Raw genomic sequence first — 27,746 nt, 5'->3', positions numbered from 1 at the left:
CTTAGTGGCCGGGGGGCGGGGGGGGTACTAACTAAGGTAAATGCAAAGGGTTATGGGGATAGGGCCTGGGTGGGATTGTGGTCGGTGGGGGCTTGATGGGCTGAACAGCCTCCTTCAGCACTGTAGGGATTCTATGGTTCTCTAACAGTTAGCAGGCACAGGCAAGATGGGCCAACGGGCTGCTTTGAGATGCAGGGCGATTCTATGAGCTTGATCTCAAGGATGCTCGGCAATTGTTACTACTGCATCCAGCCATTCTGGGGAGAATTTTCCCCACTACCACCCCCCCCCCCCCCCACCCCCGACCCCTTGTGTCCCTTTGATGCCTAATAATTCACCCATGATTTAACATCTCTATCATTCATCAGATTGCATTGTATCATAGAATCCCCACAGTGCAGAAAGAGGCCATTTGGCCCATCGAGACTGCACCAGAAACAATCCCAGCCAGGCTCTATCCCCATAACCCCCATTTATTTAACCCGCAAACTTCCCTGACACTAAAGGGCAGTGTTTCACTGCCATTCCACCTAACCAGCTTTGGGAGGAAACCGGAGCACCCGAAGGAATCCCACACTGACATGGGGAGAACACGCAAACCCCCCCACACAGACAGTGACCTGAACCTGGAATGGAACCTGGGTCTCTGGAACTGTGAGGCTGCGGTGCACCCACAGACGTTAGCAGAAATTTAAAGGCACTGGCGCACACAAAAAAAAATACAAACTTGGCAAAGGGTTTCATCCCGCAGGGATTGAAGTACAAAATTAATAGCAACAATGAACAGCTGCGTTATTGCATTATAAAAAAATAAAAGGTTGGTTGCAGCAATAAGAAGACATTCAACTTTTCTTTGGGATGGGCGAAACACTCTGTAATCAGTATGACTTGGAACCCGTTCAGCCTTACTGCTGTGGATATTGCTGCTTTGGAACAAAAATCAATCTTACACATTAACCTGCATCCAGCAGGCAAAGCCCAAGGCACACAGTAGACAGAAATGGTCAGTGCCTGCATTCAGAAAGAACCGTGCAAAGCAATCTGAAATAATTCTCTGGCATCCATTTAAACTGAAGTATTAATTCATCCCAAACTTGAAAAAGGGGATTGCTTTGAAAGTGCAATAGATTAATTCAGCTCGTCCATCAGTTCAACGCGCAAAATAGTTTGTTTCACTCTGCGTGAAAACTCTTGAGGGTGGCAATTAGTGTAATGTGCCACAATCAATAATTGTGTCGCAATCTGCCAATACTTGGGGCAGCATGTGGGGAAAAGGCGCGAATCAGTGGTTTATCCCACGGGTAACTTGACAGCGAGATCCGATGCCTCATTGTAGAATCTCTACAGATCAGAAGGAGGCCATTTGGCCCATCAAGTCTGCACCCACCACAATCCCACCCAGGCCCTATCCCCAGAACCTTTATCCTAGCATTTATCCTAGCTAGTCCCCCTGACACTAAGGGGCAATTTAGCACAGCCAATTCACCCAACCTGCACACCTTTGGACATTGTCAGCATGTTAATTCCACTACTTTTCCCTTTGTGGAATTTGTACACAAATTAAAGAAAGTCAGAGATTTAAATGGAAGTGGCTCTATTGTTAACGTGATGACAGAATTGTACCAGTAGTAATGTCCTCCTCCTCCTTCAGGTATCAAGCCCTAAGAAACCATTGGACTTCCATCGGATTTGTCCGTGATCACTCTTGGCAAAGCACCACAGTGGTTTGTTGTTGCCTTCCTCGGGATGGCTGACCGGGAAACTTCTCCGCTCTTCACGGACTGCTATCAGGTACATTGGAAGGATTTACGGGCTGATAAGCAACCCATATGGCCATGTTATGAATGCACCTTCTGCACCCACCAAAGTCTCGAAGTGACTTTTCTTAAACCCGGACCTTCTGGCCCAGAGGTAGGGACTGAATCATAAGACCTCTACTCTAGTGATGTACTGAACTTACAAGAAATCATCCCTCACAACGCTGTCCTCACTAAACTATGACAACTGCAAAAATAAAATGCAGAAACTATTTCACGAGTGCCGGGTAAATTCTGTGCTATATCTCTGAATATATGCTCACGTCAAACTGTAGTTTTCTTCAGTGATTTAAGATCTTCCTTTATTCATACAAGAGTTATCTTAAATCATCTCATTCTTCTTACCAGTCTCTTGCTACCTCTCTTGGTCATGCCTGGACTGCAAACTATTTATACTTTGTCAAAAAAATAGTCAAAAATCACAACACACCAGAACCAGTCCTTTTGATTTATGGGGTTAATAAAAATTATACCTCAATGGCAAGATTGATATTTCACGAAGCTTGGAAAATGACTGAAAACCTGAGATAAATTGAGCTACTGACAGTTTTCAAGTGGAGCTCTGGTCTCCCTCAGGCACCAATTAACCCTGCTCCAACATCGACACTGTCAATCACCAGGAAGCGAACAAGGAACCCTGAAGCACTATACCCCCAACGACCAAACGATAAACGATCGCGTAACCTTGAGAAGACAAGAGGAAACATTTCCGAGTTGGCACATAATGAATCTTCAAGAAGGTCTACAATGGCAGCTCCCAAGGTACCAATACAGACGGCATTGCTCAAGAACGTTTTTGCAAACATATTTTTATAGCCTCTTCTTTCCCCTTGTTGCACCTTCCTTCCAGATGAATGCAAAAGCCAGATATAGATTTCGCTAGTACGATACACCATTAAAAACTTCTGCTTTGAAGTTACAGTGCGAATATTAATTATTCAATCTGTACTACACGAAAAGGTCTCCTATATTATAAATTTCTGCGTCCCCACTGAATGTGGAAACTGCTTCGGACTATAAACACTTGTGTTAATGTGATATTTCTGCATTTCTAACAGTGCAAACCTAAAAAAAAGTATTGAAGAATTTCTTTTTATTCATTCATGGGATATGGGCATTGCTGGCTGGCCAGCATTTATTGCCCATCCGTAGTTGCCCTTCAAAAGGTGGTGGGGAGCTGCCTTCTTAAAGTGCTGCAGTCTATGTTCTGTGGGTTGACTTACAATGCCATTAGGGAAGGAATTTCAAGATTTTGACCCAGCGACTGCGAAGAAATGGCGATATATTTCCAAGTCAGGACGCTGAGTGACTTGGAGGGCAACTTGCAATAAAACTGTAGATTTCAAATGAGGACTGTCTTACACTGGCCTGATATAGTTTAATCGTCCCTTCAACATCTGCTGGGGCATCACCGAAGTCTACACTTGGTCTTAATTCCATGCGGACAGGACAGGACAGGTCAGCGAGTGGGAAGGAATGTGACAGACAAGTCACACTAAACTTAAATTAAACCATGGTTTGCCAGACGTTTCTGGATTAATAGTCTAGAGATAATACCACTAAGCGATCCCTTTAAGGGGAAGCGGCATAGAAACATAATATGTAATGTTTTAAGTTTATTTACCAGTGTCACAAGTCGGCTTACGTTAACACCACAGTGAAGCTATTGTGAAAACCCCCTAGTTGCCACACTCCAGTACCTGTCCAGGTACACAGAGGGAGAATTTAGCATGGCCAATACAACTGACCAGCACATCTTTTGGACAGACAGGGCTCATATGGAATATAAATCTGTTGGGCCAAATGACCTGTTACTGAGCTGTCGTGCTCATGCAAAATCCTTTAAAACAGAAGGTGTTCACCGCAGTAAGAAGGTTAAAGAGAGGGAGACCCCAAATTTGATCTAAACTCTCGTATTGCAACATTAAGTGTAATTTAAAGACATTTAGCTCTGTACACGGGGCAACTGGAGAGGAATTAAAGAGATTAGCTCAGGCTTGCAGCATCACTGGCCCTCTGTCACACACCCATTTCGCGTGGGAACATCTTGCATGGATTAAACTTTAATCCCCAAACCAGACATCTCTCTAAAGGAGAAACAAGTCTTAAATCTGATAATTAGCACCATTTTTAAACACAACGGAAATGTAGTGTGTGCCAGACCATTTAAACAGCTTACTAATTTACTCAGTTTGAATGCTTCTTTCCCTGCCCAAACAATGAAAAACAGCCTATTTTTGGGTAAATTTGAGCAGGATAAATATAAAAAAGAGATTGTAAAAAGTAGAAAAGTTGCTCCCAATAAAAATATATCTATATATAAAAGTGTCAATAAAGTCTGTGATAACTAAACTGGTGGTAGTGTTTAACCAGCGGCCTAATTCTCAAGCAGCAGTCGCAGGTGTCTTTAGTCCCAACGTTAGTGTTTGATCCTCTTTGACATTATTTGATGAACGTAATCCCACAGTTTATTTGAGTTGGTCTCATTCTGGTGAATCATAGTGCTTAGGGCTTCAGCCTGGTCGAGGCTCTGCCAGTAGTCTTGCTGCCACATTTGTTTCCAGCTGCAAGAGAACATCAAATAAGATCAGAGGGTTAGGTGTGGCGGTGGAAAGGATCAAGAAAAAAATAGTTTGGTTATTAATCTTGCAGAGCAATCCTGAACTGATAACAGAAGACAAAGGCTCGTGCATCCAGTGAGATCATAAACCATTCCCAGGTTTGTCCCCACTGTCTTACTTGTGTTGAAGTATGAAGAGCTTCCTGCCATCACTTCTACATTGTCACTTTCAGCTTGTATCCCCCCACTGCTTACATCGTGATTGCAGTTTTGATCAACAAGATTCATTCTAGATTTGTCTTCTCCATATCATTTACTACCTTAGGAACATAGGATTTAGGAGCAGTAGTCAGCCCTTCGAGTTCACTCCGTCATTCAGTCAGATCATGGTTGATCTCTCCCTGGTCTCAAATCCACCTCCCCACCTGCTCCCTGTGTCCTTTTACCCCTTTTTTTAAAGATCAGAAATATATCTATTTTCTTCTCGAAACCATTCAATGATTTAGACTCCATCGCATGCTGGGGCAGCGAGTTCCACAAATTCACCACTCTCTGCAAGAAGTACTTCCTCCTCATCTCAGTTTTAAATCTACCACCTCAAAACCTATACCTGTGACCTCTTGTTCAAGATTTCCCCATAAGAGGAAACATTTGGTCCATATTTACTTTATCAATCACTTTTAAAATTTTACACACCTCAATCAGATCCCCTCTCAGCCTTCTAAACTCCAGCGAGTATAAGTCCAAATTGTTTAAATCTCTCCTCATACAGCAACCCTTTCATCCCTGGAATCAGGAACCTTAAATAGCTCAATTAAGTTTTCTCCTTTCAAGAGCAAAAAGCTCAAGTTTATTGCCTCAGATACAATTAACACTTAGTATTAAATAATAATGTAGATAATTAGTAGAATTCAAATGACACTTGGCTAGTTTTGAATTATTTTACAGGTTAGGTGGAGAACTGTACTGTCAAGCTTTGACAGAAAACGTGATGCAATTAGCAGCTTGCTGCCGAGGTAGACAAATGAGTTTTAGATTGTATCATTAGCACTATTTTTAATGAAATGAGAATGTAGGGTGGTCTCCAGTAACCTAGTTCACATGCTGGAAACAAGTGACGAATAGCAATAAAATTCATTAAAATGAAATGATGCAATGACATTCTGTAGAAATGCAAATTTTTTTTCTACAAGACAATCACAGAATCACACAGTGCAGAAGAGGCCCTTCAGCCCATCAAGTCTACACTGACACATAATCTGCCCACGTAATCCCACTTGCCAGCATTTGGCCCATAGCCTTGAATGTTATGGTGCGCCAAGTGCTCATCCAGGTACTGTCTAAAGGATATGAGGCATCCTGTGTCCACCACCCTCCCAAGCTGCGCATTCCAGACCATCACCACTCTCTGGGTAGAAGGGTTTTCCCTCAACTGTCCCCATAACCTCCCACCCCTCACTTCTAACTTGTGTCCCTTCGTAACTGACCCTTCAAGTAAGGGGAACAGCTGCTCCCTGTCCACCCTGTCCATGCCCCTTATAATCTTGAACACTTCCTACATACCCATCCTTGCAAAGCCCCTAGTCTTTCTGCTCAAGAACTGACATCATTCTTAATCTTCTCACTTGGCCCCCTACTTGAGCAATCCTTTCCGCTCACACAGCCCTCCCTACCTACTCTATCCTCTCTCCTGACGACCTTGACTCCAGCCTATTAGAATCTATGGTGATGCATTTCTGTAGGGCTTCTTCAGCTTTGCTAATGCAAAGCAGGCTCCCAAATTTAAGGCAGTGGAAGGGAAGCCCCACAGAATTTCACCCCCACTAAAGTCTGGCCCCTTAAGTTTTACCTGCAAATCCATCACTAACTTCCTCCTTTCAAAAACCTGTTCAAAACTAATTGATTGCCCCATTCTGTTTATCCCCCCTTTCCCCAGCTCAATGCCCACTTTTTCCTCTTTACACACACTGAAATATTTTCCTGATCACTGAATAGGTACAGAACAGATAGTCTTCACTGCCTCAACTGCAGGTTCCAGTTTATGGATCAAAATCTATATCCTTTGTTACTGACTCCCATCGATGGAAAGTAGTTTTGCCTTATTTACTCCATCAAACACCTCATAAACCCCTTTGCGGTTGCATCCTCTGTAACCTACTTTGTTCTAAGGAGAACAATCCTTAGAGAATCTCTAACCTCTCTGGCATGGCACAGTGGCACAGTGGTTCGCACTGTTGCCTCACAGCACTAGGGACCCGGGTTCAATTTCCGGCCTTGGGTCACTGTCTATATGGAGTTTGCATGTTCTCCCCGTGTTTGCCTGGGTTTCCTCCGAGTGCTCCGGTTTCCTCCCACAGTTCAAAGATGTGCATTGGCCATGTTAAATTGACCTTTAGTGTGAGGGAGACTAACTAGAGTAAATGCATGGGGTTATGGGAATAGGGCCTGGGTGGGATTATGGTTGGTGCAGACTCTATGGGTCGAGTGGCCTCCTTCTGCTCTGTAGGGATTCTATGATTCTATAGAGCTGAAGTCTCTGAGCATGTTGGTACATTTCCTTTGCACCCTCAAGGGTTTGACATCCTTCGTGCTAGAATAGGACACACTCTGGCTGAGACCTGAGCATTTAGTAAGGTTGAGCAGAGCTCCCTTGCCTTTATCCCACCCATGTCTCTACAAAACAAGGATCCTGTCTATATGCCAAACAGCTGTATCAACTTGGCCCGACACCTTCAAGATTTGTGTGTGAGAATCCCCGAAACCTCTCTGCTCCTGTGTGCCTTTTAAAATTGTAATTTGTGATAACTCATTATTGGCATGTTAGATGCATTAACAAAACATATAATTAGGTCACAATTAATCTAGCAGCTTTCTGTGGAGGTCAGTTAACATGTCTAGACAAAGTGCACTTAATGGAAGGAGCAGGATTGCGACATATATAACGCTCATAAACCCCCTTGTGGTTGTATCCTCCGTAACCTACTCCGTTCTAAGGACTCCGTAACCTACTCTATTCAAAGGACACTGCACAATGTATCAATGGTTCGCAGCTCTTTCTTTTGTGAACACTGACTTACACGCTGCTTTCACCAATCTCTGCACAGCATTCATCAAGTGTCCTTTGGCAACTATCGTGGTTTGTAACCCCCAAACACCATTTTCCAATTATATCATGCATCAGAGAATATGATTTCCCAAAAGACCGCAGGAATGCACGGAGATACTTTGCCTCTGCGGTTGAGGTGTAAAAACTTAAAAACTTGCAATAGCAATGCTTACCAGGCATTTTGACAGATACAGAAATAGACAGGGAAGACAGAGATTTGGACCACATAGAGGCAAAAGGTCTTTAGTTTAGGAAGGCATCATGTGCCAATGGAGGCTTGGTGGGCTGAAGGGCCTCTTCCTAGGCTGTACTGTTCATTGTATCCCATATCCCCTCAACAACTTTACTTTCCTGCCCATTTGGGTCTCTTTCCACAGGATGGCACTGTGGTTAGCACTGCTGCCTCACAGCACCAGGGACGCAAGTTTGATTCCTGGCTCGGGTCACTATGAGGAGTCTGCACGCTCTCCCCAAGACTGTGTGGGTTTCTTCCAGGTGTTCCAATTTCCTCTCACAGTCTGAAAGACATGCTGGTTAGGTACATTGACCTGAACAGGTACCGGTGTATGGCGACTGGGGAAATTTCACAGTAACTTCACTGCAGTGTTAACGTAAACCTTACTTGTGACTAATAAATAAACTTCAAAAACTTTAACTCTCTGTCTAGTTGGGAGTGTATTTGAGCAGACTGCGTACATTCACATGACAAATTCGAAACAAGCTCCACGACCCAAGGCACTGCGGTTTCTGTTTCCCCTTCCCCCATCTGCTCCAATGCATCGATTACCAGCCAAAGTCTCAGGCCACGCGTCTGGTAAGTTTGAGACCAAATCCACTCCCAAATTCAATGCGCAATCCCCAAGAGATCAGCTTTCTGTTTCTTGCTCTGACCATTTCACCAAACCTAGGTTGGAACGACAATTGGGTTTTGCACAATTCACCTGTAAACCGTTGTCACTGTCAAGGTAGGAGTCAGCCGCTAAGCAATTTTACATGTCACAGCAGCTACTGACAAAGCTGCAAACAATTCCACACTGCCCTATTTTTAAAAAGCCCGTTTAAATGGCATACTGAATATTAGTACAGGGTACACTGTATACTAGGAATCAGTTAGGTCAGTTGGAATTCGCTAACATTTCAATTTCTTCTTTCTTTTTTAATCTACTCATACTTTAGTGATTGCGGTTCAGTACACCAAGATGACTCTGCTCTATTCAAAATCTTGTTGAATTCTGGCCTCTTGCACAATGCCAATTTTAAATCACTTATCAATGGCAGCTGTAGCTTCGACTGCCTGGGCCCCAGGCTCTGGAAATTCCTCCCTGAACCTTCTTCCTTTGAGAAGGTACTTAAACCTCTCCTCTTTGACCAAGCTTTTGGTCACCTGCCCCAACATCCCTTTATGTACGATGGTGTCAAATCTTGTCTGTGAAGCTGCCTGCAATGCGATATAATGCCAGCCAATCTTTCTTTCCTCTGTTTCTCTTCCCGTGGGAGTGATACTGACGGGATTGCAGTGAATCAGCAAGGACTTACTCAATGGGCCGAATGGCCTCATTCTGGGCTATAAATGACTGGATAAGATTTTGATTTCCTTGCCCTGTTCTTCATCTCATAGCGTGCTGCTTCACTTTGGCTACATTGAGCCTTTTTTCTCCACTCATCTAGCCATCCTGATGACTTCCATAGATTACTACTCAAAAGAAATGGCACTTGCTCTCTCTAAATAGTAAACTGTCCAAATAGGTATCTCAAGTAGCATTATAGGGCGGCACGATGGATAGCACTGCTGTCTCACAGCGCCAGGGACCTGGGTTTGATTCCCAGCTTGGGTCACTGTCTGTGTGGAGTTTGCACATTATCCCCGTGTCTGCGTAGTTTCCTCTGGGTGCTCTGGTTTCGTCCCACAGCCCAAAATGTGCAAATGTTAGTTGGATTGGCCATGCTAAATTGTCTCTTAGTGTCAGGGAGACTAGTTAGGGTAAATGCATGGGGTGATGGGGATAAAGCCTGGGTGGGATTGTGGTCGGTGCAGACTTGATGGGCTGAATGGCTTCCTTCTGTACTGCAGGATTCTATGAGAGCCACGGGGATAGAGGGGAAGGCCTGGGTGGGATGCTGTTTTGGAGAGTTGGTGCAGACTCGATGGGCTGAATGACCTGTACTGCAGAGATTCTATGATTTTAAGGCTGGATTGCCAATAGAGCGAATGACTTTGGCTGTTTAAAGATGATTGTGACGACAGTGCAAGAATCTAAACTTTGACCATGCACAATTCAAGGTCTGTCTTCAAATTATATTAAAATAATTGAAATGCATTTTCTTTAAATGCGATGACTCATCCATCCACCATGTTGTACACTCTAACTCACAAAATCATTTTCTTTTAGAAAAAAAGTTTCAGAGTCTTTAAAGTAATCTAATAAAAAATGACAATTTGGGTTTAATTTAAATACAGCCCTAAAATAAATCTAATCAGGCACTTCTAATTAATTAGAATATTAACTGGAATAAGTACAATAGCTTTTATACGTAGTGCTGCATTACAGATTGGAGAAACAGTTGAACAAAGACCATATTGAGTGCACATCACAGAGATGTCATTCAGTTCAGCTGGTTTGTGTTGGTGTTCATGCTCCACACAAAGCCTTGTTTAATGTTTATTTACAAGTGTCACAAGTAAGGCTTACATTAACACTGCGATGAAGTTACTGTGAAATTTCCCTAGTCGCCACACTCCGGTGCCTGTTCGGGTCAATGCATTCTAACCAGCACATCTTTCAGACGGTACGAGGAAACTGTAGCACCTGGAGGAAACCCATGCAGACACGGGGAGAACGTGCAAACTCCGCACAGACAGTGACCCAAGCCGGGAATTGAACCCGGGTCCCTGGCTCTGTGAAAGCAGCAGTGCTAACCACTGTGCTGCTCCTCTGTCCCCACCTCTGCTCATTTAACCCCATCAAACTTTACCATCTATTCCTATCACCCTCCTGTGTTTATCTCCCTGTACATCTTAAGTGGTAGCAAATCCTACATTTCAAGCCTCACCATCTTTGGATTATGAGATTTCTCCTGAATTCCCTACTGGATTGCTTAGTGACTTTCCTGTATTTCTGGTTTTAATCTTTTACAAATGGAAACATCTACTGTTACTGTTCTATCCAACACCTTTGTCATCTTAAAAATCTAGACTAGGTCAGCCCTCAGCCTTCTCTTTGCTACAGAAAGAGTTCCAGCCTATTGAATCTTTCCTGATCTAGTAACACTTTTTGTGTATTTCGTCCAGTGCTTCCACATCCTAACGCACGTCCCTGTGGAAATGCAGCTCAGTTTGCTTTTCAAGTGTCCTGATTTATCTGACATGGGTGCTTTTAGTGATTTATCAATCTGAATCCTTCAGTCCTTTTGCTCCTCCAAAGGTAGGGGAGTCTAAAACTAGAGGGCATAGGTTTAAGGTGAGCGGGGACAGGAACAAAAGTGTCCAGAAGAGGCAATTTTTTCACACAGAGGCTGATGAGTGTCTGGAACAAGCTGCCAGAGGTAGTAGTAGAGGCAGGTAAAATTTTGTCGTTTAAAAACCATTTAGACAGTTATATGGGTATGATGGGTATAGAGGGATATGGGCCAAATGCGGGCAATTGGGACTAGCTTAGGGCTTTAAAAATAGGGGCAGCATGGACAAGTTGGGCTGAAGGGCCTGTTTCCATGCTGGAAACCTCTATGACTCCTCTCCCACCCCATTACAAGTCTTATTTTTCTGAGGAGCATGGGACCTCCTTATTCTTTTACTAAAGTGCACCACCACACGTTTATTCTTATTCAAAGTCATCCGCCAATCACATGATCATTCTGCATTCAGAACCATAGAAAGGTTGCAGCACAGAAGGAGGCCATTAGGTCAATCTTGTCCATGTCAGTCTGAGGACACCCACGTGCCCTTTCTAATCCCACCTTCCTGCACCTGGCCCACAGGAAATCTGCCCTCTTCACCTGGTCCGGCCAATTGCCCTCTGCAATGGCCTAGCAAGCCACTCAATTGAAGGACAATGAATGCTGGCCTTGCCAGTGATCCCCTCTCCCCGTGAAACAATAAAGAGATAAAAAGCAGAGAGTTGGAAATATTTTTTGACAGTCGCTTCAGCCTTTGCTCTCCTCATGTGTTCGCTCAAACCAAATGTTTCACTTCTGTTCTTGATGAAGCATGACAACAGGGTGACTTTGCAGTGACGAATGAAACTGAGCAGAGGAAAGCAGACACTAAGTGGAAGCTTTCCAATCAATTTTTATTACAGGATGAGCAATTTGACTAATGGACATTTTACAGGAATGAAATCTGGCTGCAGTAAATGATGGGATGACTCAGTCTGAACAAACCAGTCCTGAACTTCTAAAATTAACAACTATGCCTTATAAATACAGGCAAGCCAGGTTTAATAGTACACTGCAGTGTAACGATATCAAATAATTCATCTAGAGAAAAAGCTTTCTTGACAAAAACAGGTCCCATAAGCATTCATACACTTAACAGCTAAAGTGCAGCTACTTTCTAATTTAAGAACATCGCCTTTCCAGTGTATATTAAAGCTCAGTGTGGTTATATTTCTGGCCTCTATGAGAAAGGGCTTGCATTTATACAGCGCTTTCCACAGACTCAGCACATTCTCAAGCATCTCACAACCAATGAAATGCTTAAGGAAATTAGCAGCATTCCAGTAGGTAAGGAGAAGGAAGGTAAGAGTTGGGTATCAAACTGGCACAGCCGGTGGGAAAAGAGCTCCGATAGACTGGTCAATGCAGAGCCATGGAGGAGTTACAGATGAATGCTCTCATGCCTGCGATGTGCTTCTGCTTTCCTGGAAAATCATGGTGCTGAAGTCACCAGTGAAACTGCCCTGGACCAACTGACTTATTGTGAACAGGTATCATCTTTGACAGTTCCTCCCAAACCCACGACTTCTGCCACTTAGACGTACAAGGACAGCACCAGCAATGACTATAAGTTACTACCCAGAAGAATCCCAAACCACAAACTCTTGATCCCCTTATTTGTCCATTCCAATAAAATCAATAGGATTTTCAACCCTAAATCTGCCGTCACCTTCTCACTCCTCTTGACTGGCCGTATCTAGGCCATGCTTTGGTAATTTCCCGCACCTCAGTCCTCAACAGTATATTGAAAGAAATGTATGTTAGATCCTGAGGACATTTCACCGATATCCTATACGCTATAATTCTAATTAATTCCATTAATCAGCCTTACTGTATTACATCAATCATTTGCTCCACTGCAAAGCTACCCAAATCCTTCCAATTTCATCTTCAACCATTTGACCAACACAACAGTTTTATTTTTAGTATCCATTCTCGCTGGGCTAGTGTCCAATTTAATACACTTCAGTTACAACTCTGACATCAGCCCACCATAATTCTGATCGACTACCTTCCCAACTGGCTTTTCAAATGCAAAGTAGCTACGGGCATCGCTGAAATAAACTGCAGTGTTTTCTTCTGATACCTTTCACAGAATTGAATCCCTACAGTGCAGAAGGAGGCCTTTGGGCCCATCGAGTCTGCACCGACCACAATCCCACCCAGGGCCTATCCCCATAACCCCGTGCATTTATTCTAGCTAGTCCCCCTGACACTAAGGGGCAATTTAGCATGGTCAATCCACCTAATCTGTATGTCTTTGCACTATGGGAGGAAACCGGAGCACTCGGAGGAAATCCATGCAGACATGGGGAGAATGTGTAAACTGCGCACTGACAGTGACCCAAGCCAGGAAACAAACCCGGGTTCCTGGCGCTGTGAAGCAGCAGTGCTCACCACTGTGTTACCGTATCTTTGAAGCCATTCTGCAATGTTTGGTAATTTACTAATCTGGTACATGAGAAATGTAACTTTTGGGTGATTGAATATTTTCACACTTTGTACTTCGATAGTGAACACTGATCGAAGTCATCAGTGAAATAGCCCTGGAACAACTGACTTATCGTGGGCAGGTATCACCTTTGATAGCACCTCCCAACCCACGACTTCTGCCACCTAGAAGTTTAAGTGTATTTATTAAGTCACAAGTAGGCTTACATTAACACTGCAATGAAGTTACTGTGAAAATCCCCACAAGGATACCAGGCACTTGAGGACACCATTGCCTGCCCATTCCCTTCCAAGTCACACCTTCTCAGAGGTATATCTTATAATCCCATTCCTTCATCATTGCTGGATGAAAAATCTTGGAACGTTCTCCCTAGCAGCACTGTGGGTGTATCTACATCACATGGGCTCCAGTGGTTCAAGGCAGCAGCTCACCCTCACTTTCTCAGGGGCAGTTAGGGATGGGCAATAAATGCTGGCTCCTACAACAATGTTCCAGTGAATGAATACAAGTAAAATTCTATCTAGATTTGTCGCATTTAATTAATTTGACTTTGCTAGATACCATGGAGCCAGAAAGAGCAGAACCCTTCCTGTCCCCTCTCAGTATTCTGGGATAGACCCTATCTGGCCCTGGGAACTTGTCCATCTTAATGTTTTTCAAAACCTCCAATTCCTCCTCCCTTTTTATCTCAACACGTCCCAGAATGTCAATGTCCTTCAGTCTACATTTACCATCCACCACATCCTTTTCTTTTGTGAATACGGATGCAAAGTACTCATTAAGTACCTTACCCCCTCATCTGGCTCTACATACAAATTCCCTCCACTGTCCTTGAGTGGACCTACCTTTTTTAACTACCCACTTCCTCCTTATATATGCATAAGGAGCCTTGGGATTCTCCTTAATCCTGCCTGCCAAGGAAATTTCGTGCCCCCTTTTTGCCCTCCTAAGACTGTGTTTAAGCTCTTTCCTGCTATCTTTGTATTCCTCAAGAGCCTTATCTCTGTTTTCAATTTCCTGAAATTTATGAATGCCTCCTTCTTCTTTTTCACTAAGCTCACAATCTCTCGTCATCCAGGGTTCCTGAATCTTGCCATCTTCATCCTTCATATTTACAGGGATATACTTGTTCTGAATTGTTAACAACTGACTTTTAAACGACTCCCACATATCTAATGTGGATTTACCCTCAAACAGCCACTCCAGTACACATTTTGTAGCTGCTGCCTAATATTGATGTAGTTAGCCTTCCCTCAGTTTAGTACTTTCACTCTGGGACTACTTCTGTCCTTTTCTACAAGCATCTTGAAACTTATAGAATTGTGATCACTGATCCCACTGAGACATCAATCACCTGTCCAGGCTCGTTTCCCAGAACCAGGTCTAAGATAGCCCCTTCCCAAGTTAGACTATCTACATATTGCCTCAAGAAGCACTCTTGGACACACTAAACAAACTCTGCCCCGTCCAAGACCCTGGCACTAAAGAAATCCTACTCTACTGGGGATGTTAAAATCGTCCATCACAATAACCCTATTGTTTTTATATTTTCCCATAATCTGTGGACATAACAGTTCGTCCACTTCACATTAGCTGTTGGGAGGTCTGTAGTACAACCCCAAAAGTGTGATTGCACCGCTCCTGTTCCTGAGTTCTACCCATATGGCCTCACTGCATGATCCCACTAAAGTATCCTCCATCTGTATAGCTGTGACATTCTCCCTAATCAGTAAAGCAACACCCGCACCTCTTCTGTCACCCTCTCTATCTCGCCTGAAGTATCTCAATCCTGGAATGCTAAGGTGACAGTCCTGCCCTTCTTTTTTCAAAGTCTTCTCATCTGCCACAACATCATAGTTCCATGTAATAATCTAAGTTTTAAGTTCATCTGCCTTACCTGTCATACTCCTTGTGTCTGCCCTGTCACGCTTCGTACACTCTTCCTGTGTTTTATTTCTCTGAGCCTTACTGGACCCATTCACTGAGTTCTCCACAGTCTGTGTGCCCAATGGTAAACTGCCACTAGCAACATAAAAAACAGCTACTGGTCATCAATGTAGCATTTAGCTTCAACCCTGGGAAGCCCAGATCACCAACAACCTGCTCTGGTACCCCCCTATGCTGACACTATAGTTAGGAAAGCCCATCAACACCTCTACTTTCTCAGAAGACTAAGGAAATTTGGCATGCCCGCTACGACTCTCACCAATTTTTACAGATGCACCCATAGAAAGCATTATTTCTGTTTGTTTTACAGCTTGGTATGGCTCCTACTCTGTCCAAGATTGCAAGCAACTACGAAGGGTTGTGAAAGTAGCCCAATCCATCATGCAAACCAGCCTTCCATCCACTGACTGTCTATACTTGCCGCTGCTTCAGCAAAGCAGCCAGCAATATTAAGGAGCCCACGCACCCTGGACATTCTCTCTTCCACCTTCTTCCATCAGGAAAAAGATGCAAAAATCTGAGGTCATGTACCAATCGACTGAAGAACAGCTTCTTCCCTGCTGCTGTCAGACTTTTGAATGGATCTATCTTGCATTAAGCTGATCTTTTTCTACACCCTAGCAATGATTGTAAAACCAAATTCTGCAATCTCTCGTTTTCTTCTCTATGAATGGTATGCTTTGTCTGTACAGCGTGCAAGAAATAATACTTTTCATTGTATGCTAATACATGTGACAAGAATAAATCAAATCAAAAAGGCAATATTTAGCTTGCGTTGTATTTTCCTGTGCAACTAATTAAAGCTCACTGTACATTTGATTCTAAGATTTCTATCAGAAGCGTAATTACTTTAACGGTGGAAAGTACTTTAGCAAATCTATGGCTTCGTAAGTCTGTGGTGCTTTGTTTCCCTCTGTCAAAACAATGCAGTTGCTGTGGAAACTGTGCTTCATTTTTTTTCTCTTGCTGACATACCAACATTGCTAAACATTCTGGGCATTGTCACAGGACATTAGTCGTGAACAAGCAGAGGCATTTACAGATGTGTTTATCCGAATTGGAATGAAAACCTCCAGCTTCGTTCATAGGAACCGCCCCCCCCTCCCGACCCCTCACCTTCCTCGCTACATGCGACTCTGTAACACCTTAGACTGACCCAGACACCACATAATCTACTTTTGATATGAGCTAATCTCCGAATGCCTCCTTCCTTTGCCTAAAAGGCAGACAGCATCTGCTTCCTTCCTCCATAATCTGGCTGCTGCTTCTGAAAGGGAAGCACCAAGAGTAAGTGATGCTGGGACGAGAATCAAACTACAGCACTTAGTCAAAGCTTCAACATAATTGCAGTCAGTCTCGGCATGAACACATTGCACATTTATTTGATAGCAATCCCATCCAGCAACCTTGGGACGCTGTACTTGTTAGGGCTGAACACATGTTGTCGTTGTAAATCCCTGCAGTAATGGCTTGCCAATATCTTCATACATACCCTGCCTACCAAACGTAATCCATTGCTTGCAATCCTAACGTGCCTATTCACGTCCACACCACTAATTGCAATTTACTTTCACAACTTTCCCGTAGCTTCTGTGCAAGTTGTCTTGTAACCTTCCATCGCTGGGATGGAGAATCTGGGCAAGGTTGAAGCTTAAAGGATTTGAAACACTAACAGAATTCGCTAACAAGCAACAGCAGGGCTAGAATCATAGAAGCATAGAATCCTACAGTGCAGAAGGAAACCATTTGGGCCATCGAGTTTGCAATCCAACCCAGACCCTATCCCAACAACCCCATGTATTTACCCTAGCTAGTCTCCCTGACACTAAGGAGGAATTTAAAATGGCCAATCAAATTAACTTGCACATCTTTGGAGTGCGGGAACCTAACCAGCATGTCTTTTGGATTGTGGGAGGAAACTGGGTTCAATTCTTGGCTTGGGTCACAGTCTGTCTGGAGCTTGCGTGTTCTCCCCGTGTCTGTGTGGGTTTCCTTCAGGTGCTCCAGTTTCTTCCCACACTCCAAAGATGTGCAAGTTAGTTTGACTGGCCATGCTAAATTCCTCCTTAGTGTCAGGGGGAACTAGCTAGGGTAAATACATGGGGTTGTTGGGATAGGGTCTGGGTTGGATTGTGGTCGGTGCTGACTCGATGGACCAAGTGGTTTCCTTCTGCACTGTAGGATTCTACGCTTCTACAGTTCTAACCCTGTTCTTTACATTTATCCTCACCCAAGATTCAGGGTAATGTGGTGTTGTGATTTGTGGTTATGCTACTGGGATGGTAGTTGTGGAGACCTGGCTAAAAATCTTAGGACACAGATTCATAATCCCACCAGGGACAGCTAGGAAATTTCCATTCAACTACACAAGTAAATCTCCTATCACCAACAGTGACCATGAAAGCTAACTGGCTCCTTTGCCTTGCAGGCAATTCCCTTATCCTGTGAGTGAATGAACAAGAGGCAGCCAACACGTTCCTGGCGTGGAAGTGTTTGAGCGCACATGCCCACGATTTGGGGCTGCAATGCCCACAAAGCAGGCACGACATGACCCCATTTCTAAAGCAATCTGCTTTAAAACAAACAGGAGATGCATCCAATTCTACCTGAACAGAATCAATAAAGAGTGTGAATCAGCGCACTGAGTGCATTGTAGCTGTCAGCTTTAGACCATAAGAGTAGAATAGGCCACTCGGCCCATCGAGTCTGCTCCATCATTCTATCATGGCTGATATCTTTCTCATCCACATTCTCCCACCTTTTCCCCATAACCCTTGAACCCCTTATTAATCAAGAACCTATCGATCTCCGTCTTAAAGACATCCAACGACGTGGCCTCCATGCCTTCTGCGGCAAAGAGTTCCACAGGTTCACCACTCTCTGGCTGAAGAAATCCCTCCTCATCTCTGTTTTAAAGGATCGTCCCTTTAGCCTGAGGTTGTGCCCTCTGGTTCTAGATTTTCCTAGTGGAAACATCCTCTCCACGTCCACTCTATCCAGGCTTATAAGCTTATGAATCTTATAAATTTCAATAAGATCCCCCCTCGTCTTTTCTAAGTTTACCTCAACACCAAGGATGTGGCAATGTATTTAAATGTTACACTATCTTGGCTGTTGCCCAAGGAAGTGCAAGGATCTGTGCTTAACACAGAACTTTTGCGCTCCCTCGGGCAAATACCTCCTTCAATGCTCTTGTACGTTCTGTGCACCTGACACGATGGTGGTGGCGTACCTGTCATCCTCAGGAATGTCTTCAAAGTTTCCATACCCAGGGACTGGCAGCGGGCAGCCCATGTGATTGTAAGCAGCTATTCTAGGGGCCGGCGGCGGAAACGTATCTGGCTGTTGTCGGTGAGCCTCCTCTGCCCGCAGTCTCTCGTTCTCCTTCTCACACACAAAGCACTCAAACCCGTTCAGATAGTTGGGCTTGCTGATGTCATTCACCCCCCAGTCCCTCTTCTCCAAGCTCTCCAGCAGCAGTGTGTTGGTGATGCCTCCCGGCTGCTTGTACTCGAGATACTTCAGATACTCCTCGTCGTTCTGATCCAGGAAGTTTATGTAGTCCGCCAAGGCCTTTGGAGATTCAAAGCTATCGATGAGGATTATGGAGTGGGGGTTGGGCATCCAATCCTGTACCACTGGGGAGCCGCGGTATATCGGCACAGCTCCCAAGTGCATGGGGCGCCACAGTTTCTCAGTCATATAGTCATCGCATATTGCGTTCTCCATGGCCAGGTGAAACTTGTACCGGCTAATGAATTCCATGAACTCGGCATCTTCAGTTGTGGCTGTTAGCGTGTCCACCAGCCGATCATTAGGCAGATCCTTGTTCTGCAGACACTGGCCGTAAGAATCAATCTAGGTGCGAAAGAGAGAGGGAAAGAAATCAAATGAGTTAAGGGTACAATTTTAAAAAGCATTCAGACAGTTACATGGGGAGGATGGGTATAAAGGGATATGAGCCAAACGCAGGCAATTGGGACTGACTCAGTGGTTAAAAAAAAGGTGGCATGGACAAGTTGGGACGAAAGGCCTGTTTCATGCATATGGTGAAACATAGTGTGGTAATACCTGTGACATACATAGAGGTTTCATGCTGTAAACCTCTATGGTCAATGGGAAAGTCTCACAACACCAGGTTAAAGTCCAACTGGTTTATTCGGAATCACGAGCCTTTGGAGCACTGCTCCTTCATCAGGTGAGTGAAATGGTAGGTTTCACAAATGAGGCATATTTAGGCAAATATATAATTGCAAGATAATGGTTGGAATGTGAGTCTTTACAGGTAATCAAGTCTTTACAGGTCCAGACAGTGCGTCAAGTCTTTACAGGTACAGACAGTCCCTACCTCTCCACTTACCTGATGAAGGGGCAGTGCTTAAGGGTTATGGGGAGAAAGCGGGAAAGTGGAACTGAGCCACTTCAGATCAGCCATGATCTTATTGAATGGCGGGGCAGGCTCAAAGGGCTAGATGGCCTACTCCTGCTCCTATTTCTTATGTTCTTATGCTCCAAAAGCTTGTGATTCCAAATAAAGCTGTTGGATTTTAACCCGGTGTTGTGAGACTTCTTACTGTGCCCACCCCAGTCCAACACTGTAATCTCCATATTATGATCAATGTGTGCCTTAAAAGCCATTTTATGTGGCTGCTGATTCTGCACCCTCTCCTTTCCTTCTCCCCTGTGTACTCTACAAATGGTATGTTTTGTCTGTATAGCACACCAGAAACAATAATTTTCATTGTATTCTAATACACGTGGCCTAAATCAAATAAGCAGAGAAAAGTGCTTGCTGGAGGCTTGTAAAAAGCAGTTTATTTCATCAGTTGTATACATGAAACCTTGGCAAATAATATATGGATAGTTCATATTAAAACAAAATGGCAATTTGACTGTGAATGAGGAGGAGAGGTTAACTGGGGATAGGTTGCAACTCAAACAATGCCAGAAATCTTGCTCCACATAGCAGTGTGAACATGATACCCAATTCAACCACATCACTTAGTATCGAGTTTAGAATATTTAATTTTGGTCCTTGTCAACACCACAAACAAAATTACTGTAATCATGAAGGTTATAGGGCCACTTGGGAGGAAATCGGAGCAGCCAGAGGAAATCCACAGAGAACATGTAAGTTCCACGCAGACTGTCACCTGAGGCTGGAATCGAACCCGGATCCCTGGTGCTGTGGGGCAGCAGTGCTAACCACAGTGCCGCCCATGGGAATAGACCCATGCAGGTTAGGTGGATTGCCATGCTATATTGCCCCTTAGTGTGCAAAGACGTATAGGTTAGGTGGATTAGAGAGGTAAATGTGCAGGTTACGGGGATAGAGCAGAGGGGAGAGACTGGGTGGATGCTCTTTTGAAGAGTTGATGGGCCAGGAAGTGTCTTTCTTCAGCACAGAGAATCTATGGTTATCCAGTTGTAAGAGTGATCTTTGTTAGCTGTCGAGCACTTTGGGATGTCCTGAGGTTGGGAAAGATGTGCAGTTTAGGTTGATTCATAGAATCATAGAAAATCTACAGTGCAGAAAGAGGACATTTGGCCCACTGAGTCTGCACCGACCACAATCCCACCTAGGCCCTATCCCCATATCCCTACATATTTACCCTCTAACCTACACATCTCAGGACTCTTAAGGGGGCAATTTTTAGCATGGCCAATCAACCTAACCTGCACATCTTTGGACTGTGGGAGGAAACCGGAGTACCCGGAAGAAACGCACGCAGACATGAGGAGAATGTGCAAACTCCACAAGGCAGTGACCCAAGCCAGAAATCGAACCCAGGTCCCTGGAACTGTGAAGCAGCAGGGCTAACAACTGTGCTACTGTGCCGACTGGCTATGCTAAACTGCCCCTTGGTTTCCCGGGATGCGCAGGTTAGAGGGATCAGCAGGGTAAATATATGGGATTACGGAGTTAAGTGGGATTGTTGTTGGTGCATTCTCAATGGGCTGAACAGCCTCCTTCTGCACTGTAGGATTCTATAATGAATGCAACTCTTCCTATACACCAGATTCAATTATGGAAAAACAAAGGTTTTATTCTTTATTTTTGAAAGTAAATGCATATTTTCTGTTCAGGCTTAAATTATAGGCCGTTGCAACAACGGTGCACATTTAAGTATTAAAACTAGGTAAAGCTTAGTCAGAAAAGGGGGGTCTCTTTAAACCGGGTATCAATTAAATTACTGAACAAAAAGGTGTGACAATCTTTAGTGTTGCTCAATCCGAAAGCACATCCAATGCATTTCCTCATAAATAGGGTAATAGGACAAATGTTCTGCAGTTCGACATTTAAAACTAAATGGAGTTTGAATTTCAAATAAAACTCTCTGCCTTGTTGATTGCTTCTTTAACTGCAGCTCATGAAGGGGAATGTTTCAAATATCCTATTTTAATCTTGGTCAGCTCGAGTTGACTAAACCCAGTTGAAGCCATTATTGTGATTTCTTCATGTTCGTTCTGCTTGTAGATTCACACTGCCACCTACAGTATATTGCAAGCTATTTGTTGCGCTAATCTATATTTCAGTAGTTTTACAACCTGCTGATGAACCCTATAATAGAACAGAATCCCTACAGTGCAGGAGGGGGCCATTCGGCCCATCAAGTCTGCGCCCACTCTCCAACAAAGCACCTTACTCAGGCCCACCCTCCCCCTGCCCTATCCCTGCATCTTACCCCGCTAATCCTCCTAACCTTCACATCACGGTGGCACAGTGGTTAGCACTGCTGCCTCACAGAGCCAGGGAGCTGGGTTCGATTCCCAGTTTGGGTCACTGTCCGTGTGGAGTTTGCACGTTCTCCCCATGTCTGCATGGGTTTCCTCTGAGTTCTCTGGTTTCCTCCCACAGTCTGAAAGATGTGCTGGGTAGCTGCATTGATCGTGCTAAATTCTCCCTTAGTGTACTCGAACAGATGCTGGAGTGTGGTGACTCAAGGATTTTCACAGTAATTTCATTACAGTCTGAATGTAAGTTTATTTGTGACACTAGTAGATAAACTTTTAAAAAAAACTTTTTTTTAAACTTTATCTGGAACACTAAGGGACAATTTAGCATGGCCAATCCACCTAACCCTAAAATATTGTAAAATTTTGTGAAAGCTCAAAGTAAAACATTATTTGAAGAACACAACATTAAACTATAAAGGGAAACAACAAGACATTGACTTGTGTTAGTGTTTGCCACATCCCTAAAAGCTAAATTACACCTGAGAGTCATTTGGGAGAATTTTGAAATTGACTAAGATTTCATAGTTTTCTTTAGAAATGAGGAAACTAAAACGTTCTGTTAATCCACAACAAACTATATTTTTTAAAAGAATGGACTGCAGTCTCTTTTCATGGTGTGCAGCACAGCGGTTAACACTGCTGCCTCACAGCACCAGGGAGCTGGGTTCAATTCCGGCCTCAACTCACTGTCTGTGTGGAGTTTGCACCTTCACCCCCATGCCTGCGTGTGGAGTTTGCACGTTCTCCCCATGTCTGCGTGGGTTTCCTCCGGGTTCTCCAGTTTCCTCCCACACTCCAAAATGTACAGGTTAGGTGAATTGGCCATGCTAAATTCTCCCTCAGTGTACCCGAACATGTGCTAGAGTATGGCAACTAGGGGATTTTCAAAGTAACTTCATTACAGTGTTAATGTAAGCCTACTTGTGCCGCTAACAAACAAACTTTGTCGGCTTATCTTGCGAGCTGTCTTGGTGAGTGCAAGATGAAAAGTTTTGATAATGTGTCTCTTTTCGCAGCCAGTCAGGCTCTCTTTGCCTGTATCTGCCACACGATTCCAGAAAAGCACATCCTTGTTGCTCGCCTTCAATCACAAAATGCTTCTGCCAGAAATATGTACGATATCATCTGTTTTCTTGGGCAATTTTATTTCCTGAAAAAGCACCTGGCCATGTACATTCCCTCAAGGAGCATTTAACTGAGGGCCTGAGGACAGATTTCAACGACCTCTCTTTTCCCACGGCTGGTGCCAAATTTGACTATGCTGAAGACTCTGACTCCGACTGATGATTAAAAACTCGATTGGTGAGTGCTGTAACTTGGGTGTACGGTTTCTAACCAAGTGGGAGAGTTTATTGCACCATGGTCAGTATCTGAACGTCACCACATCCTGGTGCGGAATGTGCCAGTCTTTTCTCAATCCTACTAGCAGCACTGACACAGTTGGGAAGAGAATACACAAGAGACACACCACAGACACCCAAGTAGACCACAAGGCACACAGCGCCTGCTCTGCCATTCAATATGATTATAGCTGATCTTGGGCATCACACTGTCCTGCCCACACCCCTTCCCACATCCCTTAATTCCCTGAGAGGCCAACAATCAACCCTCTAGGGTACAGAACTCTAAAGATTCATATCCCTTCAAGTGAAATAAACTCTCCTAATCTCAAGTCCTAAATTACTGGCCGCTTCTAGGGATGCCAACCCGCCCGGATTAGTTTGGAATTTCCAGGAATTGATGATTAATCTCCAAGACACTGAAGCTCTGGAGAAAAATCATTTCTCCTTCATCAAGTATAAACATATTGAAAATGGTGGGGCAGGGGGGTGGGGTGGGCGTGGGGGAAGAGAGTGAGAGAGGGTGGAGGAGGCTGTTTGGCTGATAGTGAAGCATCATCTGATTGGGTCTATTTGCTTTCCTATTTGTGTAAGAAGGCAGAATGTCACAGGTATGGAAGTATTGGCCAACGTGGAGGGCAGTGGGGGGGTGGTAGAGAGAGATCCAACTGAGCTGTGATTTATTGTCAATCTGTGTGATGACAGTGTTACGATGCAGCGGTTGATCCTTTTTTGAGAACCCACTTTGAATCACCCAAAGAGGAATACCTCGCTTCATAATCTGTTATAAGTGTTTGGGAAGGTGTAAACTGTTCTTCATTCACATTTAAAGGTTCATTAACGGAAAGACCTGACACTCACTTTAATTAAATTAACAAGTTATTTATTGAACCAACCAGGAGCTTTAACAAAACAAGTAACATATTGATTAAAGTAAGACACTACTGGAATACCGTTCAAATAAATACAAGGTCTATTTGTTACCAGAAATAAATAGACTTTGGAAAACCTTTTGTCGTTTTTCTGTCAATTCCACTGTCTATAAGCTCTTTCTGATTTGGTACCTTTCGTTAGACAGATGGAGAATTTGCAAGATATTTTTTAGCTGGCAGGGAGCTGCTCTTTCCCTCTCTAGGTGTTGAGAGGTGGCATCTCTTCAGTTGAACTCCAGGCAGGCAGGCGAGTTCCTTTTTATAACTGATGACCTCATCAATTTTCCTACATCAGGATTGGTCTGATATTGCCTACAACAGCAAATTCAAATTTGATAGGTTCTTGATAGTTGAGTGTCTTCTATAAACTGATAGGCTGTCAAAATACAAAAGCCTGCAAAGCCTGTTACCAAGACAACCCTGATGCTTGGTCCTTGTTACAATTGTTGCAATCAGTGTACCCTGTGTTTTAAACATCCAAGAACTGACATAAAACCAGCTTTTAAAGGGACCACACTTCACAAACTCAACTTCACAACAGCAAGCTATCTAATATTGACCTTAATATCGAACCTAAGTCAGCCTCATAAAGGGTAGCCAGCGAGGGGGCTTACAAATTCAGCCACTGATAACCCTGAAACTCCAGTGAACTCAGTTGCTCCAGAGGCCTGAATATGGTACTTTCTCTGAGAGACAACACATTCCTTGTTCAATAGCACAAGCTGAGAATCGAACAGTAGCACCACCTTGTGACGGACACAATATCTTCCACATTACTATTTCTTCAATCTCTCCAAAGACAGGTTATGTTAACACTAGATTAAATGAAGTCTTGTTCAAACTGTATGGTAGCACATTGTGTCATGAACTGGTCCAGAGGCTTGTTTGTTTGAACACTAACTGTTTATTAATAACACATAACTATATACAGGATACAGTCCTGACTAGGACTTCGACCAGACCCTCACTACTGCCCGCATGTGACTCTCTACACCATAATGTTTTCCCACTCCCACATTATTACTTGGTTTGACCCGAAAGACACCCACTCCCACATTAACTCTTCCAGTCTCAAACACACAACTTCATTAAGCTGATTTGTCCTATGGTTGTGAGAATGTGCAGAGCAAAATTGTAGACAGGTTCACTTGGTTCAAATGATGTAAAATTCTGACAGGGATGCACAGATGTTCCCTCTGGGCGCAGAGTTCTAGAACAAGGGATCATGATCTCAGGGTATGGGACAGGCCATTTAGGACTGAGATGAAGAGAAACTTATTCATTCAGATCGTGAATCTACGGAGTTCTCCACCACACATCGTAGAGGCCAAGTCACTGAATATATTTAAGAAATAAGTAGATAAGATTTTGAGACACTAAAGGTGATGAGGGTTATGGGAAGACTGGGAGTATGGCATTGAGATAGAGGTTCGGCCGTAACGCATTGAATGGTGGAAAAGACTCAAGGGCCAAATGACCTACTCCTATTGTCCATGTTTCCATATAACTTAATTTCATGTAAGATCAAAAAATGCTGCACTACCGGCATCAATGGGTTAAACACTTCCACAGATCGGATCCTTTGCGTTCTTAATTTGTCAGAACGCCAGTACCACCTGAATATTTCTCCATTGCCTTTATAAGTATTAAGTATTATGTTCCTGATATTTAGTTAAAAAGAAATCAAATACCTTCCAACAGGCTGGGTCTTAGGTGTTTAGCAATTAAACTACTAAGTTTATTATTTGCAGACTACGTAGATATTAAAGTTGTTTACCAACTTAGATTCTTTAATTTGCAGCAATATGCCACGTAACTTTTTTTTCTAAATCATCGAGAGGAGGGGGATATGCTTAAGCCATTGGTCAGTGGCTGCACAGTCAAGCTCAGAATCAGAGAATTGTGAATTCAAGTCCTTCTCCAGGGACTTGAAAGTAAACTCGAGAAGGACACTTTCCTTCAGGAGTGAGGGAGGGCTACACCGTGCGAAATGCTGTCTTCCAGATGAGATGTTAATACTAATAAAGGAGCAGTGGAATTATCCCTGGCAACACACTATTTTCACTTTGCTGCTTCGCAGGTTTGCTATGGGCAATCTGGTTGTTGAGCACTGCCCCAACACCGCCAGCCACACAACAACCTCACCCTCATGATGGCCCAACACCACCCCCAACAGGGTCTCCTGCTCGCTCACTGGCTGTTCCCACAGTCACACTGCCCCTTCCCGAGCACCAACTTCTCACCCACAGCCCCACAGCAGACCCCATCGTGCCATGACACCCCTTTCCCCAGACTCCTCCTGGCTTCTCTCCCACTCATCTGGCCCCTCCCCATTTCATCATGTTCCCCCCTCCTCCATCTCCCCATGGGCCCCTCCCCTGACCCTAGGGGCCGGGGCCAGGGCGTCTCCCTGGCCCCCCCCATCTCCCCATGGGCCCCTCCCTCCCAGACCCCCTCCTTCTCCTTCTCCTTCTCCATCTCCCTCTCCATATGGGACCCTGCCCCTCCCTCCCAGGCCCCCACCCCCCAAACCCTCCCCACTCTAATTCCCCTCTCCCTGCGAAAAACCCATCCAGTCTGTCCCAAGCCCCGCCCCTCACTATAGGCTCCTCCCCTACCCACGCGGCCCCGCCCCTTCCTCAGGCTCCTCCCCCCGGGCCCCCCACCCGCCCCCTCACCTGCAGGTGCTCCATGAGGTGGCGGACATAGCGGTCTCGGTCTGAGGCCACCTGGCAGTGGGACTGTAGGTAGAGGACGGGGGCCAGGCCGCCGCGGCGGAGCTGGTTCTTGCGGTGGAGGGAGAGGGTGGGCGGTGTGTGTAGGTACGCGGGGCTGGGCAGCCACTGCAGGGGGAGCGGGTAGTCGGAGCTGCGGCGGAAGGTGGCGGTGTAGTTGAAGAGGCGGATGGCCGGGCCCTGCGACAACAGGTAGTTGTTCATGGGCGACTCCTCGTGGAAGAGGGCCCAGCTCTGGCGCGGGGCCCGCGGCAGCGGCGCCCGCTCGGCGCGGAAGTCGGTGCCGTAGAAGATGAGGGCGGCGGCGCGGCCCTGGCGGGCGGCCCGCTTGCTGCGGCTCACCAGGCAGGAGGCGGCCCCGCACTCGATGCGCTGGCTTCCCTCACCGGGGAAATGCGGGAAGAGCCGCCCGCTCCACCACACCAGCAGCGGCAGCTCGTCGCCCGCCCGGCCCTCGCTGCTGTTCCCGCTCCCGCCCGCCGTGCCGAACTCGAAGCCCGAGAGTGTCGAGGCCGCCTCGAAGACCTGGGGCTCTCGTAGTGCACACACCGAGCACAGCAGCGCCAGGAGCGGCCAAGGCCCGCACAGCACAGCCGCCGCCGCCATGGAGCTCTGCCTCAGCTTAGCGGCAACATTACGACAGGAGGGCTGCGACCCCCCCCCCCCCCCCCCCCCCCCGGGGCAGCG

General features: G+C 44.9%; 1 protein-coding gene across 1 annotated transcript; it reads right to left on the bottom strand.

Moving 5' to 3' along the window:
• Window positions 1–319: 319 nt before the first annotated feature.
• Window positions 320–27,720, bottom strand: pofut4 (protein O-fucosyltransferase 4). The gene is made up of 3 exons (XM_080215674.1): window positions 27,003–27,720; window positions 18,547–19,172; window positions 320–4,381 (listed from the first exon to the last, which is right to left on the bottom strand). The coding sequence occupies exons 1-3, from the start codon at window positions 27,663–27,665 to the stop codon at window positions 4,237–4,239; spliced, it is 1,434 nt and encodes a 477-aa protein (XP_080071800.1). The 5' UTR covers window positions 27,666–27,720; the 3' UTR covers window positions 320–4,236.
• Between the last annotated feature and the right edge of the window lie 26 nt (window positions 27,721–27,746).

This window comes from Carcharhinus amblyrhynchos, chromosome 31 (genome assembly GCF_965287045.1).
Source record: "Carcharhinus amblyrhynchos chromosome 31, sCarAmb.v2.hapA, whole genome shotgun sequence".
Classification (NCBI taxonomy): Eukaryota; Metazoa; Chordata; class Chondrichthyes; order Carcharhiniformes; family Carcharhinidae; genus Carcharhinus; species Carcharhinus amblyrhynchos.
Note: the sequence above shows the minus strand (reverse complement) of the source record. Positions and strands in the feature narration are given on the sequence as shown.